The sequence below is a fragment of the Grammomys surdaster genome, unplaced genomic scaffold (assembly GCF_004785775.1).
Source record: "Grammomys surdaster isolate TR1022 unplaced genomic scaffold, NIH_TR_1.0 141, whole genome shotgun sequence".
Classification (NCBI taxonomy): Eukaryota; Metazoa; Chordata; class Mammalia; order Rodentia; family Muridae; genus Grammomys; species Grammomys surdaster.
Window position 1 is genome coordinate 1,866,523 of NW_021604599.1, and position 17,688 is coordinate 1,884,210.

At 36.6% G+C, this 17,688-nt stretch overlaps 1 protein-coding gene across 1 annotated transcript in view; it reads left to right on the top strand.

Moving 5' to 3' along the window:
- The window catches only part of Prkg1 (protein kinase cGMP-dependent 1), a 1,042,192-nt gene that overhangs the window by 848,804 nt on the left and 175,700 nt on the right, over positions 1 to 17,688 (top strand). Inside the window, exon 7 of the mRNA XM_028764010.1 lies at positions 5,051 to 5,145. Within this exon, the coding sequence (XP_028619843.1) occupies positions 5,051 to 5,145 (95 nt within the window). The remainder of the gene's footprint in view (positions 1 to 5,050; positions 5,146 to 17,688) is intronic.

A 17,688-nucleotide genomic window follows, 5' to 3' on the forward strand; every position in this document is an offset into this window, starting at 1 on the left:
CCAGGGATTGAGCTCAAATAATCAGGTTCCTCTGCTCACTGAGCCCTCACATCTGTTCTGGCAAAGATACTTTTTTTGTTACCACTTGTCTCAGCTACATATATATTGCTATGTTACTGTTACTAAGGCAAACAGTAAAAGAAAACATTTTAATTTGGGGCTTATGGTTTTAGAGGGTTGGATTCCATGATGACAGAGCAAACACATGGCAGTAGGAACAGCTTAGAGCTCAGATTCATCTGTCAGTTTAGAGGCAGAGAAATTAGAGACACTAAGGATGGCCCAAGTCTTTTGAAACCCCTAGACTAGACCCCAATGACAGATTTCCTTCAACAATAGTCCACTGTCTCATCTTTACCAAACCATTTCACCTATTAGGGACCAGGTATTCAATCATGTGAGCCTACATAGGGCATTGATACTCAAAGTACCACAGTGCTGAATAGAAATTGTCTCTTTAAAGAAAATGATATTTGATAGGAGACACACTACAGTGACTGTACAGCAAGAAATGGATTTCCCCTTGTTTAGTTCTGTTTATCTAAATGTAAACTATATTTTATTCTGAATACATGCACACAAAAGAGAAACAGTATACATTTTTAAAAACTTATTTTTTATCTCTTAAAGGAAATGTACAGATATTTTTTTCTAAAATTTGGGACTCAGTGATTACAGCAGCAATGTCTAACTCAGAAAGTAAATTTATTCTGTATTTTTTAGTTGGCATGCTCCTGTTCTCTGGGAACATGGCATTTTTTATTGGATATTTTATTTATTTACATTTCAGATGTCTTCCCTTTTCCCCATTTTCCCTCCGTAGAAAACCCGTATCCCATCTCTCCTCCTCCTTTTTGCTATTATACCATTTTAATTACATGCAAGCATTAAGGTCAGTTCTAGGTTGAGGAACTAGCAATACAGTAGGTGCAAATAGTCAAGGAACAAGCAAGAAAATAAACATCGATAGTCAAAGAACAAGTAAGGCAATAAACAAGTTCTGTGAACACTCCCATTATCACCGTTTCTAAGGGCTTATCAGGATGACAAAAATATCTGAGCCTGCTTCCCTGTCCTAGCCCAAAGTAATCTTCATGTCTGAAGCCTACTTCCTTGTTCTAGCCTAAGATTTAGATTCCTGCCTGAAATTACTTCTTTGTTCTAGCCTAATGTCAGATTCCTGCCCGAAGCCCACTTCATTGTTCTTGGTCAATGTCAGATTCCTGCCTGAAGCCCACTTCATTGTTCTTGGTCAGTGTCAGATTCCTGCCAAACAGCCCATTTCCATGTCCTTGGCCCATGTAAGATTCCTGCCAAGCAGCCCCAAAAGCTCTCCACCTCTCCCCCCTTTTTTATTTCATAAACAGGACTGAGCCTGCCTTAGGTAGTTCTGACAAGAATGCTTTCCTTACCCATCATGGAGTGTGCATTAACAAAAGCAATACACTTCTGTCTTAGGTTGGTAAGGCTCTGTGCAGAATCTTACCTGTCCTTGGATTGCCAGCCTGTTAAATTAATAACTCTGTCTGGGGTCCATTTTCAGTTTCAAGTCATGTACTTTGGCTGCCAACATGTTGATGTTGTTAAAGACAAGCTTTAAAATGATGAGCAGGAATAATAGTATTCCCAGGCCAAAAAGGGCTAGCATGATCAAGTTATATATGCTATTCTTGAAGCTTGACCAAAATGAAAATGCTGACCTCAGGCCATTAGTAATTTTATCAGCAGTATCTGCCACATCAATGCTCAGCAGAGCAGCCTTCTTTAAATACATAAGCTCACTATGCAAAGTTAAAACATCCAGAGAGGTGTTAGAATTATGCCAAATATACTGCAAGTGTCTTTAAACTTCTTCCTAATTATAATGACGACCACTGTAAATTTTAGAACTAACACCAATCCAATGGTATTTGGCATAACACTCAAGATGGCTCCTTACTCTTAAACTCTGAACCTCCTTCCAAGAATTTGAATAGGATAAATGGCATCAATCCATTGTTCCAAATGCCTATCTAAATCTTCTTGTATATTCAACAGATTAGTAACATTTTTTGCTAAATGATTGACAAAAGTAGCTGTCTTAACTTCCTGTGTCAAAGCAATTGCAAGAGTAGTGGTGCTAGCAATTAATGTAATTAAAGCCGTTATACCAGCAATAATCAAGCCCACTACCCTCTTGCTTCTGCTTAAAGCCTCACTCACTTCTTCCAGTACTCGCAAGGTTTTTTCAGAAGACCAAGGTTCTGTGATACTCAGGACAATAAAACAAAAGCCAGTTGATAGACCTCCGTAACTGACACTTTAACACTAACACAATTAGAAAGTGTACAATCAATGTATCTTACATTAAATACTGTAGAAGAAACAAAAGTATTTTTAACTTGACAATTAAAAAAGCCTTAACACTTGTTTGAAATCCAGATCCTGTCCCAACTTTATCTCTTGCTAACATAACATCATAGAGAACTGCATCTAATATCCACATATGTCTCTGAAAATGTTCAGAATGAGACTTCCAAATGAAGACTGTTATTTCCAATATTGGACTGATTTCTAGACCAGTATATGATTGAATCTAAATAACTGGTCACATTTAAGAAAATACAAGAATCATAATAACTTTTCTTCTTGATTCTCTGTTCTACAAGCTCTAAAAACTTGAGGCAAGGCAGCTTGTACCATTAGGAGTATAGGTAAGCTAAGGTGGGTCAGGAACATACGTCCACTACAGCTTCCCAGTCACCATTGTCACGGTACTCAGCAAGCTCACAGGTCAGCATCATTCTTTGTCCCAGCATGTATCACCCATCTCTCTGGCAGTCACCATCCTCCTTCAGCATCCTGCAGAAAAAAACACAAACATGTCCTCTTCCCCATATTAAATACCCATAATCCTGGGCATTTTAGAGCTCCTGGGAGTCCAGCTTCCTCTGGGTTTTAGGGGATTGGGTGCAGAGCTGGCGCCCTATGAATGTTCTAGGCACAGGTGCAGACCAGATGGAACATGGCGTTTTTAACAGAGAGAGAAGGTATCAAAGGATTCTGTAAATAATTCCAGCAGTGTTACACTAACACCTTACCTCTCTGTAATGAAACATTATGAAATGGAAACAGGGTTATTAAATTTCAAATTAAAGTTCCTAAGATATGGGACTAGGGAGGTGGCTCCATTGTCAAGAGAGCATACTGCTCCTGGAGAGGACTTGAGTTTGGTTCCCAGTACCCACATCATGTGGCTCTCTGTAATTTCGGCTTTAAGGGATCCTATGGCTCTAGCTTGTACAGACACATACTCTCTCACACACACATAACTGCCTCCCTCAACTCCTCCCACACATACACACCCAGTTCATCGACACCTATCATTAAAAGTGAATAAAAATACAAATCTTAGCAATGAGCCCAAGACAGAGCTCCATGCTTAGTAGAGTTTCTAAGTCGGAAGGAAATGTTGATTTACCAAGTTCTAGTGAAGCGTGAACAAGTAGAATTCTAAGCCATTATTCGCTAAGATTGAAAAATTAAAATATTCTGAAAACCAATTTGGCTACTTCTTAAAAAGTTAATAAATATTTACCATATGGTCCACTAGCTTCATATTTTATTTATTCTAGAGAAACAAAAATGTAGTTCTCTCAAAAACATGTCCACAAGAATTTGCAACAGGTCCATCCAATAGAAAAATAGTCAAAAAGAGTAACTGGATATCATCTTAACCAAATATAATCTGAAACAAATTGTTTTTCCTCCATTACCATCAGGAAAATGTTCCCTAAACCCCAGTCTTCAAGGCAACAATCAACCTTAAAGTACTAAGCCATAACAACAGCTCTGTCTTTATGAACTTTCATTCACAGACAGTGGAACATAGATATTTGTGCTCAGAATCAACACCTAAAGAACTAAGCATGTTTAGTTTATTAACTTGTTCTTTACTTGTGTAAGCATTGACCCTTCTGAAGCCCTTACTCATTGGTGCCTGAAAACAAGTATAGAAATATTTGTAGAACCTTTCTTGATAATATAGTAATAACATAGAGGAATATAACTGGACCTACATCTTCACCTGGAGAATTTCCAAGCTGTATACAACTTATGTAATAGGATATCATGCAAATAGAGGAAATGAAGTTGAGCCACTTATATTAACATGAATGAATCAGAACCTTTGTGAGTATGGGACCAGTAACTTCTACTTTAAGTAAGACTCCCCACTGAAGGAGTCTTTTTTTTCATCTATAAAAGCCTCATCACCATGCAAATCGGTCTTTCTATAATATAGCTTAGTGATAACTGCCAGGGTCAAAACCAAATTTTCATGCTTTGAAACACTGTGCAGAGGAGTAATCAAATGGATCAGTGAAGAATAATAATTGAATTCCCTCTCACAAACTTGCACAAACTTTCTTACTTGTAATAAAAGTTCTGGTCATTGGCATCCTGTGTCTAGGTTAAGAAGCCTAAGCATGTTGTTTTTAATGTATTTAAGTGCTTGGCTTGTCTCAGTAAATTAATTTTCGACTTTATTGTATTTTACAGGTAGGTGAATTTTAACTATTTAAATTTTCTGGATGACAGGTGGTATTAATATCATTACTATATATCAAAGAAGAAGTGAATGAATAAAAAAGTACTATTTAGTGTAATTATATTTCTTCTAACAACAGGAAAACATCCTTGAAAACCAAAAGAAAACCATTGACAAGATATATCATTAAATTCATCACAATGGTTGCCTCTATGTAGGTAATAAAATCAGGAGCAGCAATGAAGATTTACTGTAATGAAATATTTAGGATAAATTCTTAGGAAAGCATAGAATTTGCAAGCATGCAGCTGATTTAGCTCAGTGGTTCTCAACTGTTCTAATGCTGCAACGCTTTAATACAGTTCCACATGTTATGGTGAACCCCCCAACCATAAAATTACTTCACTGCATAATGGTAATTTGCTTCTGTTATGAATCCTAACATGTTATCTAATATGTGATTCCCCCAATGCGACCCATAGGTTGAGAATCACTTATTTAGATGCTCATCTCTCTTTGTAGGTGAATGTCACTCGAGAAGACTCACCAAGTGAAGACCCAGTTTTTCTTAGAACTTTAGGGAAGGGAGATTGGTTTGGAGAGAAAGCCTTGCAGGGGTAAGTAGATCAAATGTGTAAGTACTAAGTACTGTCTTAGTTATGATTTTATTGCTGGAAGAGACACTATGCCAAGGCAACTCTTATAAAAGAAAACATTTTATTGGAGCTGGCTTACAATGTCAGAGATTTAGTCCATTATCATCATGGTGGGAAGCATGGAAGCATGGAAGCAGACATGGTGCTGGAGGACCTTAGAGTTCTGTATCTTAATCTGAAGGCAAACAGGAAGAAACTGTCTTCCAAAGGCAGCCAGGAGAAGGCTCTGTGTCACACTGGCCAGACTTAAGCATATATATCAAAGTCCTGCCTCCACAATGACACACTTCCTCTCACAAGATTATATGTCCTCCAATAAGGTCACACCTCCTAACTGCCACTTTCATGGGCCAAGCATATTCAAACTGCCACAGGTACTATATACAATGTAATTAAAGTTGAGATTTTAGTGAAATGTATCCCCCCCCCCTTTTTTAGGGACCATGCTAATAATAGACCCAGACATTTGGCTGTTGTAGTCACTAAATTCCAACTGGATTTGTAATCTGTTTATGTAGGCTATGGGATTGAGTAAACTTCTAATATATACTTATGGTCTTAATCAGAACGTTTTGCAGCTTTGTAGTCCTTAAGTTTACAGAGCTCATTTTCTTCTTATCTGGTGATCATGCATTTGCTATTATATTTTTCCCAATATCAAAACTGGAAGAAAGCATGTTTAATGGGTTCCCAGTAGGATGCAGTAAGCACTTTCTTCCTAAAATGAAGCCCACAAAACTCCTGGATTGATCTCTCTTGTCTTTGATTATTTAATGTTCTACATAGGGCTCTATAGAATAATACTGCTTCACTTCAGTGGTCCAAACCTCATCTGCTTCTATGTAAAACAGTGTTGTTTCTTGTAGATAAAACCAAAATAAAGGGGACAAGCAAGCCTCAGAAACTTTTATAATCATCTGCAACTGAAATTATGATTATGGTGCTGGAAATTTAGTCATAACTGGGAATCAAGAGATTTTTTTTTTGTAATTTCATGCCACTGGATATGGGTGTCAAATAAAGATGACTTTCATAGTTGAAAGCAATGTCCTAAAAGGTACAATACTATGAAAAGTTCACCAAGTTTTGTTCTTTTTAGTATCTTCTCTGAAGAATAGTATTTATTTTTGACAGCTTCATATATGTATATAAATACATATATATTATGATAATATTCAATTCCTTATTACCCTCTTTTTTGTACCTTCATTTACTCTAAACTCCTACTTCCTAATTAGTCTCCCCCCAATAGCTACCCCATGGATTAAAGTGTAGCAATAGTTTACAGTCTGTAGCTCCTTAGGAAGGATAGGGCATCATGGAGTCCCCCACTCTCCATGATGGAATGTCATAGGTACTGTCTTGTACTTGTACTTATATCTGTTGTTCTTCCTGTGTTCCTGAATTCAGTTGCTGAATAATCTCTGGCAGTGATTCATGGCAACTTTTCCCTATTCTCTAGATCTTTCTTTTCCCACCTTTTCTTCCATCATATTCCCAGGGACTTGGATTGGGAACAATATTGCTGCCTCATTTAGGGCTGGATACTCAATGGATTTGTTCTCAGCAACTTTGCCAGTTATAAGTTCACACATTGCTACTCTATGTAAAAAGGAACTTCTTTGCTCCAGGCTGATAGTAGCACTAGACTGTGTATATAAATAAAAGAATTTAGAAGGAAATTTAATATGTTTAAAGTAGTGTGTTTCCTTCTTGGGCCCATGGCCTTCCCAGCATGAGGCTCTGACTAGGTTTACAGTATCCGATGTGTATTACGCTCATAGAGTGGGCCTCCAATCCAACCCCAGAGCAGTTGGTTACTTCGAATAAGGTCATGCCATTATTGCACTAGTGGGAATATCTTACCTGGAAGGTTGATATGCAGTAAGCATATCTGTATCTGGGTGAAACTACTCATAGATTTTTACCCACTTAGCAGCTTTTGTAGTACCCTGCTGTACTCTGAATGCTAGCCAGCCTGAAAGAAATCTCCTATTCAGTTCCAATTTGATTTCTCTGTCTTCTTTAGCCACTATGTTATCTCTTTGGCCATATCTTCTTAGGAAGGGTGGAGTCCCATGGAGTCCCCTGTAACTATGGGATTTTTCTGTTGTGTTTTAGTTCCAGAATAGTGACTCAGAGGCCTATTATTTATTTTAAAATGCCTAGGCCATAAGTTAGCCTTGTTCACACTAGCTCATAACATATACTAACCTATTTGTACTATACTATGCCTGCCACATGCCTAGTTACCTCTCCTCAATTTCATATGTCTGACTTGTTCCAATTCTGAATGGATAACACCTTCCCACCCTGTGTGCTTGACTCTTTCCCACAGTTCCTTTTCTCTCTCTGCCAGATGTCCCACCTTCTAATTCTCCCTCAGCTAATTGGCCATCAGATTTTAATTGGCAGGTGATGCTTCTACCCATAACACAGGATATTATTTGTCCCCTCTATCTATCTAATTCTGGTAAATAACCAAGAGGTACTGAAATAACAAACATTCTTTTGGGGGAACTATCTGACTAAGTTTTAGTATATTCTTGGTACCAAAAACATATTTTGCACATATTCTACCCTCTCTCCTCAACTCTGGAATGTCCCTCCTCCTCCGTACTCACCTATTCTAAGCACCTTCTTAATTTTTATCAAATGTCTGCTAATTCATAAAATCGTCTTTTTATCTTCATTTAACCTCACTTCTCAGCCATAGATTTTATACACTTGTGTTGTCGACTTCTTCTAACTGCGTAAATCGCCCACCTATTCAGAACCTTATGTATGAACATTCTTTAGAATTCGTTTAATTATTTAAAATGTATCAGTATCTTGCCATCAGCTCCTCCATTATCCTGGTAACTTGTCTAGGTCTATAAATGAATATGACTTTAATAAAAATAATTCCCAGATATCTACCCTTTGATTTGATCTCAGAGTTTAGCGTTAGTTTTATATCCCGAATCTTCTTGTTGAATGCACGATGACTAAATGTAAATTAAAAGAACCTCCCTAATGATGCTCTGACCACTAATACCTTATGTTATTATTTTCTTCACTGCCTGGTTGGTGATTCAGTATCTCAGAGAATCTCAGGGGTCCAGGTTAGTTGGTCTTCCTATGGGGTTGCCCTCCTCCTCAGCTTCTTCCAGCTTTTTCCTAATTCAACCACAGGAGGCCCTGGCTTCTGTTCACTGATTGGATGTAATTATCTGTATCTGTCTCTGTCAGCAGATTATTGGGCCTCTCAGAGGGCAGCCATACTAGGCTCCTGTCTGCAAGCACACAACAGAATCAGTAACAGTGTCAAGGTCCCAGGCCTTCCCTTGAGCTGGATCCCAACTTGAGCCTGTCAGTGGGCCTCCTTTTCCTCAGGCTCTTCTCTATTTTTGTCCCTGCAGTTCTTTCAGACAGGAACAATTCTGGGTCAGAGTTTTTGACTGTGGAATGGCAACCCTATCCCTCCACTTGATGCCCTATCTTTCTACTGGAGGTGGGCTCTACAAGTTCTCTCTCCCCACTGTAGGGCATTTCATCTAAGGTCCCTCCTTTGAGTCCCGAGAGTCTCTCACCTTCCAGGTCTCTGGTACATTATAGAGGATTCCCCCCCCTCCACCTCCTACGTCCCGAGGTTGCCTGTTTCCATTCTTTTTGCTGGCCCTCAGGACTTCAGTTCTGTTCTCCCCACCTGATCATGTTCCTCTCTTCCCCTCCCTGTCCCCTTTCCCACCTAGGTCCCTTCCTTCTTCCCTCTCCCATGATTGCTTTCTTCTTCCTTCCAAGTGGGATTGAGGCATTCTTACTTGGGCCCTTTGGCTTATTAACCTTCTTGAGTACTATGGGTTGTGTCCTGGGTATTCTGTACTTTTTTTTTTTGGCTAATATCCACTTGTTAGTAAGTACATGCCATGCATGTCCTTTTGAATCTGAGTTACCTCATTTAGGCTGATATTTTCTAGTTCTATCCATTTGCCTACCAAACCCATGATGTCTTTGTTCTTAATAGCTGAATAGTATACCATTGTGTAAATGAACCATATTTTCTGTATCCATTCTTCTCTTGTGGGACATCTGGATTGTTTCCATCTTCTGACTATCATAAACAAGGCTGCTATGAACATAGTGGAACATGTGTCCCTGTGGCATGGTGGAGCATCTTTTGGGTATATGCCCAAGAGTGGTTGGTATAGCTGGGTCTTCAGGTAGATCTATTTGCAGTATTCTGAGGAACCTCTAGATTGATTTCTAAAGTGGTTGTACCAGTTTGCAATCCCACTAGGAATGGTGGAGTGTTCCTCTTTCTCCACATTCTTGCCAACATGTGCTGTCACCTAAGGTTTTGATCTTAGCCATTCTGATTGGTGTAAGGTGGAATCTCAGAGTCACTTTGATTTTTATTTTCCTGATCACTAAGGACTTTGAACATTTCTTTAAGTGCTTCTTGGCCATTCAAGATTCTTCTGTTGTACATTCTCTGTTTAGTTCTATACCCTATTTTTTGATTGGGTTGTTTGTTTTTTTGGTGGTTAGCTTCGTGAGTTCTTTATATATTTTGGATATTAGCCCTCTATTGAATGTGGGTTTATTGAAAAAAAATTTTCCAATTTGTAGGTTGCCAATATGACCTATTGGCTATGCCCTTTGCCTTACAGAAGCTTTCCAGTTCCATGAGGTCCCATTTATCAGTTTTTTAAAAATTAATTTCTGTAGTCTGTGTGTGTGTGTGTGTGTTTGTGTATGTGTGTGTGTGTAATGTACGTAAATGTATTCTATGTATATGTAGAGAAGTGGAAGGTTTATCTTAGAGCCAGAAGATGACAGCATTGTGGGTCTTTGGAAACCAACTCTGGTCCTCTAGAAAAGCAGAAAGTGCTCTTTGCTCCTGAGCCATCTCTAGCTCACAAAAATGACTTCTCATTAACAGAATTGGAATACTTGTTGTCCGTACTTATATGAAGAAAGGTGAAGATCTGAAACATAAAATTTTTACACAAGTGTTTGAATTCATTTGGTAATCTAGTTAATACTTGAGCTGGCACTATAGACTTAGCTCATTTTCATAAACATAGGTTATCAGTAGATATATATCTATCATGATCTTAATGTGCTTGTTTAGCTTAATGAGGTCATAAATTATTAAAAGGTATATCTCTCTGTAAGGTTTATTTTTCTTCATGTAATTGTATGTCTATGTTTTTGTATGCTTTTTTATATATAACACCATTCCCAACAAACTCATTTAAGCTATGTATGTTTGTGAGTGTTAACTTTTAAAAATTATGTTTTGACAGCTATACCTATGTGTGTTTGTAGATTACAAAGTGATGTTCTGATTTTAATACCATGTAGAATAATTTCACTATGGTCATCATCCATTTGTTTTGATTCTAACTCTATCATGCTAGTTAATTTTTGTCAACTAGGCACAACTAGAGTTATCTGGGCAGAGGGAACTGGACTGAGGAATAGCTTTTATTAGATTGTGCTGTGCAAATTGCCTATGGGCCATCTTCTTGATTGATAGTTGAAGTAGGAAGCCCAAGCCTATGATGGGCAGTATCCTCTCTAGGTAGATAAGTAAGCCAATCACCCACATTACCTCAAATATTTAAATTTTTTGTTATGATAACTTTTAAAATGAAATTTTAGTGATATTGAAGTGTCTAGAATTTTGGAAGCATGGCTATAGTCACTATGCTATATCATGTCAAAATAAGCCAAATTTATTCCTCCTGTCTATCTCACCAAAATGTTGTACCTTCTGGTCATATACTATCCATAATGGTGGTATTTATTTATCTCCTAATTCACAGTGTGAAATCATCTCCTTTCCTCCACACTGTTGTCTATGCATGCTATCTATTGTCATTTTGATACTCACTATTCTAACAGGTATGAAATGTCATTTTATTCAGATTTTAATTTGCTTTTACCTAATGATTAGATATTATGACACCCCCATCTATTAGCCATTCACATGTCTTGTTTAGAGAAGTGTCTATTTAGGTCCTCTGCCAATTTCTTAATGAGTTTTCCATGTATCTATTTGTATCTAGTTGTTTGTGCTTCTTATCTGAATGAATTCCTTATGAGATGCATAGTTTTCCAACAGGATCCTAATTATATGTTATTTTCACTCTGGTCATCATCCATTTGTTTTGATTCTAAATCTATCATGCTAGTTAATTTTTGTCAACTAGGCACAACTAGAGTTATCTGGGCAGAGGGAACTGGACTGAGGAATAGCTTTTATCAGATTGTGCTGTGCAAATTGCCTGTGGGCCATCTTCTTTATTAATAGTTGAAGTAGGAAGCCCAAGCCTATGATGGGCAGTATCTTCTCTAGGTAGATAAGTTGTGCTGCATAAGAAAAGTAACTGAGTAAGCCAGAAAGAGTAAGTCAGTAGGCAGCAGTCTTCCATAGTCTTTGCTTCAGATCCTGTTTCCAGGCTCCTACTTAAGCTCCTGCCTTAGCTTCCGTCAGTGGTGGACTCTACAACGCTGTAAGATGAACCAAGCCATTTTTTTGCCTTTTGGTCAAAAAAAGCCCTATGTTGCCTTTTGGTCATGGTGTTTATCACAACAAGAAAAAGCCAACCAAGGCACCCTTTGACTATTTTTGCTTCCTTTTCCTGTGTTTTTAAATAACTAAACAATCACTGTATGGGCTATGTTGTGTAGTTGTTCACTCTACTCAAGTTCTTACTCCGTTACAGGGCTTGTGCTTAAATACTCATCCATGCTGAACTGACTGAATGTATGATTTATGAATACACAGTTTGCCAGCATATATTAAAGAACATGCCTTCAGTGTATGACTCTGGAGCTTTTGTCCAAGTAAATGAATTTAGATTTAGAAACCCATTTTCATTTCTGGGCTCTCTATTCTGCTACATTTGGCGAATATACCATGCTATTTTAGTTACTATGAATTTTAGTTTAGACTGAAGTCAGGTGGCTCCTACTTGATTCATTTTGCGTACAACGGCCATGGATTTCTCATTTATTTTGAGACAGAATCTTACTATGTATGTGGCCCAGTCTGTTAGGGAAAGCACTGCATAGCCCATGTTGGTCTTGAATTCATGATCTTCATGTCTTCAGTACTAGGAATGTATGAATGCTCATTGGAGCAATTTTGTTTGTATTTATGTTGTATTGTTCACTTGATGATGGCTTTAAATGAATTTTCGATCTTTCCCTGTTTTATGAAAAATGGTATTAAAATTTTGGGGTAGAGTAATTGGAATCTATAGATTGCTTCATATGATATGGGCTTAAAAACATTTTTCCCTTTATATAGATAGGTGATATGTTTTTATTTGTTTCTCTTTACATTTCTCTGATTAATAGTCTATAGTTTCAAATGTATAGATACTCAGTTAAGTGATTTCCCATTTTGATTTTTATCACCATTATAAATGAGATCATTATCTATTTCCTTTCCAGAAACTCTGTTGTTAATAATTATAAATGAAATGATTTTTGCATGTTGAATTTAAATTCTACAAGTTTATGAAATTTCTCTATCAAGTCTAAGATTTGGCAGGATCTTCAGGGTTTTCTATATATTAGAAGGAAGGATTTATAAGAGACAGGTCTCTTTAGAAGGGTGTCTTAGTACCTCAAGGATTATTTCTCATAAAAGGAATCAGATTTTCAAGGATTGCTGGAAATGGCATGGTATTGTTTTATTTTTTTTAATATAAAAAGGTTTCCTTAACCTAGCTCACTTAAGCAGAGACTCTTTTACAATGGTGAAAACTGAGCTACTTAAACAAAGTCCAATCCCTCATTGTTATTCTTCAACGTATTGTTCAGACAAATAATTCTCTTCAGGGTCCACAAGATAAGGGGGAGAAGAAATGTAAATTTGAAACATCTCTTCAAAAACAAAAGTGTTTCATTTGAAGCTAATTTCCTTGTTAATGAACTTTGCTAGCATTTTGTATATGTCATTTTTATTCCTTCCAAATCTAAATGATTGCTTCTTAATTTTTCTTTCTGCAGTGTAGAAGAAAAATGGCTCATTATAAATCATCCTTTGTAGCGAAAACATAGATACTAATTGGTTAGATTTGTTGTGCTTGCACTAACCACTTTTCCATGCCTGGAAAAGTATTTTAGCCCTTTGAAAAATATCTCTGAATATTCTTGTCAAAATTATATGGCTAAAACATCATTTGTTTATTCGGATTGAGACTGTGTTCACATGAGGCTAGCATTAACAAGTAGGTTTAGTTTTGCATGGTTGTCAGTTCTTCATACAGTTATATACAGGTGACACATAGGTCAGGATAAATACACTACATGGTAATTGTTTTATTCTACATGTATCTTTCTCTAAGCCATTCAGTTTTTGATGTAGTATATTGTGCTTTTTATCTCAATTTTTAATTGATAGTTGTTTGACTGAATCATGTGTACCCAAAGACTATTTATTGGTGTTTTACAAAATGATCCTAGCAAAAGTTAGTTGTAGGCGGATATTTACAAAGCAAAAATGATATGACATTCCTTGGAGAATTTCAATCCCAATGAAAATACAGAAAGACTTTTTAAAATAGAAATTGACAGGCTAAATTTAAAATTATAATGAAAAAACAAAAACCTCGCACGGCTAGACAGCTACAGAGAAAAGGAGCAAATTTGAAGACTAATCCTACTGACTTTTTTACTGCCAGTAACAGTAAACAAGGCAACATGTACTGAAGATAGGATACACAAATAGATTTGGAAACAGAGTGAAGAGTCCAGAAGCTAACCAGTCAGTTAGTTTTGCTGTAACAAATTCCATGGATGGATAACTTATCCAAAAGTAATAAGCTTCCTTATAGTTGAAGACCTTAAGTCTGGGTTCATGGACCAGCTAGGTCACATTCCAGTGACATCTATGTTATACGTGCAGTTAGAAAGAGTGACTGCAGCTCTGGACCTCCTCTTGTAAGAGTTCCAGACCCATGATGTAGGCTCCAGTCAAACAGTCTGATCCAAAGCCAAGAGTCTTCGAAAGGCTCCACGACCATTTGAGACCTTCCAGATAAGATATTTTTAGGTACACAATCCCATTTATGGCATTTGCTGATTTATTTTCCAAAAATGGCTTGAGGCTGATTTAAGAAATGTCAGAATTTTCCCAAAAATGATGTTGACACAGTTGGCTATACATTAAGTTAAATAAATAAATAACTACACAAATACATATACATACACACACACACACACACATACATATATATATATATAAAACTTGCATATTTCATGTCATATAGAAAAAATAACATGAAGTTCATGTTTAAATACCAGCAACAACTTACCAAATTTTAGGGTAAAAGAATATATTATAATTTTTTTTAAACTTTGGTTAGTAAAAGTTTTTTTAGATAATCACATTGCAGCATGATTCTTTAGAGAAAAAAATATAATTAATTAGATATCATTAATGCTAAGAATTTTAGGTGGGGCCTTCAACTCCTAGTGTCCCATTTTAAAATTCTTCACAAATATTAATATACTTTAAATATGTGTTAAATTAATGTGTTGGAGTTTTGAGTGTAAAATGTTTATAAGATGTCCCCACTTTTTAAGGATGATCTTGGGATGGGAGAGACAGTTTTGATGAGCATTAGTTTCTGTGGTACACATACTTCTGCTAAGGCGATGAATGGGAAGATGGGAACGGACATGCAAATGTGTCAGCTGCTGTGACAGCTGTCACGCAACCCTACCTTTGATCACATCATCTTATGTTTTCGATTTGCTTGATAACTATCTTCCAACCTGCACATTCAGTATTCCTGCCCATCCCAAGGATAAGCACCCATGATAAATAATGAGAACATATATATTTTTTAGAACCTCAATTTTAGTAATTATTTTTTTTTAAAAAAGAACTTTCCTCTAAAATACATTAATAAAATTAATGGACAAATTACTCTAGAATGATAGTGTTAATTGTTATGGCAAAGCAAACATGCATGTATTAAAGATATATGCCAAATATTTGCAACAAAATGGATATAATCCGGACTTAATTTTAAGTCATATAGTGGGGTGGTCAGCATGTAGTGATGTATAAAATGAGATAGTTCATAAACATCATTATTGAAGCTTAATAACGGACACACTAGTATTTGTTCTCTCTTTTCTCTATATATAGATTTAAATTTCTATAACATGCTGTAACTACACATATCCTAATTTTCCTTAGCTTGAGATTATTTTCTGCAAGGTAAAGTTGTTATAAATTTATAAAAATAACTAAAATTATCTTTTGCATTTTTTCGTGTTAGAAATTTCCATGAAGCCTAGTATAATGTTTCAATAGCTAAGACATAAGAACAAGGAAAAGCCAAGAAATCATACCACCCAGAAAACGTCAAACAGGCTCACACCATATTTATACAATTATCTCTCAGTTTAAACAATGCCAGTGGATGTTTTCTTTAACAATTTCATGTTTAACTAATTTAACTTAAAGATGATTAATCAGGAAATTAAGGATGTGAAATTGCCACTTTGAGTTATTTCACCAAAGTAGCTGTCTGACAAATTCAGGAGTAAGATTTATGAGGAGAAAGGATGCAGCAAAATATATGTTTTTGGTAGCTACTCATAGCGTGTCAGAGTGTTTTGCTTAAAGAGCTCTGGGATGGATGTCAAATTGCCCAGGAAATTAGATGTGGATTTATTTGTGTTAAACCTGAATGTGAAGAATACGTTCTAGTCTAGTGCTGTTCATAAATATGGCTGCAGGCATAAAGAAGAGAACAGGTCTACAAGAGGTGAATGGCAAGCAGGCACTAAAACATAAGTCTTTTGTTGCTTATTCTCTATTGGCTGGTCTGGATTTTAAATTACCATTTGTATTAGTCAGAGTTCTCTAGTGTCACAGACGGTATGGAATGAGGGAATTTATAATGATGACTTACGATATTTGTAGTTCAACTCCCTAACAATGGGGAGTTATGTATTGGAAGGTCAAGATCTAGTAGTTGCTGCGTCCCACAAGGCTGGTTGTTTAAGATGGTCTTCTGTAGAAGTAGATTCCAACAGATGTGCTAGCAAGTAAATGCAAGCAGTGAAGAAAGGCCCTAGTGTACCACCAGGGCTGTATCTGGGACTTGTTTTGTCCCAGGCTGACCTTGAACTCAAAGATCTCCTAGATTTAGTCTCCTGGGATTAAAAGAAGCCATGTACTATCTTGTCTGGGCCTAAGCTTTTCATAATCACTGTGCCTCAAGATCTCCATGCCAAGATCCAGGTCAGAAACTTGTGTCTTCTAGCCTCAAGATGAAGATCATAGGTGAGCCCTCCAATTCTTGTGGGTCATCCTAGCTCCAGAGGCTGTTTGGAATGACACAAATTATTACTTGATAATTTTCTTACAGCATATAGTATATCAGCTTTTTCTTGAATATTCATGGCTAAGGTTTTCTTCAGGAGTCCTGATTCCTTTAGTAGAATGATATAAAGTGCTAAAAGTCTTGGAGTGTGCTCTTATTCATTGGATGAAAATAGGAAATCTAGACATGTATATTTGTGTGTGTATGTGTGTGTATGTGTGTGTGTGTGTGTGCGCACAGATGCATGTGTGCTTGTATTTATGTTATTTATTCATTAATTTGCTTTCTCCCCTAAGTGCTGGTATGATCAGCATCTATTGCCTATAGACTGTATAAAGTGAGTAGAACTTTTTTTTTTTTAAAAAAAAAGCTAGCCAATGCTACTAGTAGTAGAAATTGGGTAATGAAAATCCCAATACCATAACTGTGAAAAATGCATTATATATTTTATTGTCTTCTAATCTTATTTTCTTCAGTTATATTTGGTTAAAAATTTTTCTACAACATACTGATTTTAAAACTTTTCTCTTTCCCTCTCTTGGCGTATGTCTCTCTGTCTTTAAATGTTTCTCTCTTTGCGTTTTTGAGAAACGGTTTCTCTGTATAGCCCTTGATGACCTGGAACTTGCTCTGTAGACCAGGCTAGTCCCAAACTCAGAGTTCTTCCTGCCTCTGCCTCCTGAGTGCTGGGATTAACATTGTCCACCACCACCAACTGGCTTAAAAACTTCTCTTCTAAAGATGCATCAAGTTGAAGTCTTTAGCTTCTTTCTACCTGTTTCCTGATGTTCATTTTACAGTGTTCTTTAAATTTGTCAATATCCTTATGATAACTGAAAGCACTTACAAAATATACCTCAAATACTAAGAGTCACAATTTCCATTATGAGAGGGAACTTAGAAAAGAATGGGGAAGGAAATTTGGAGTAGAAGCAGTAAAATGGATGGATGGATGGATGGATGGATGGATGGATGGATGGATGGATGGATGAACAAATGGATGGTTGGATGGATTGATAGATAGTTGAATGGTATATAGAAAATACATAAGAGTACATTTATACATAACAGTTAAGATAAGTGAGTATAAGTGAACATATACATGTATTCTATCTATCTATCTATCTATCTATCTATCTATCTATCTATCTATCTATCT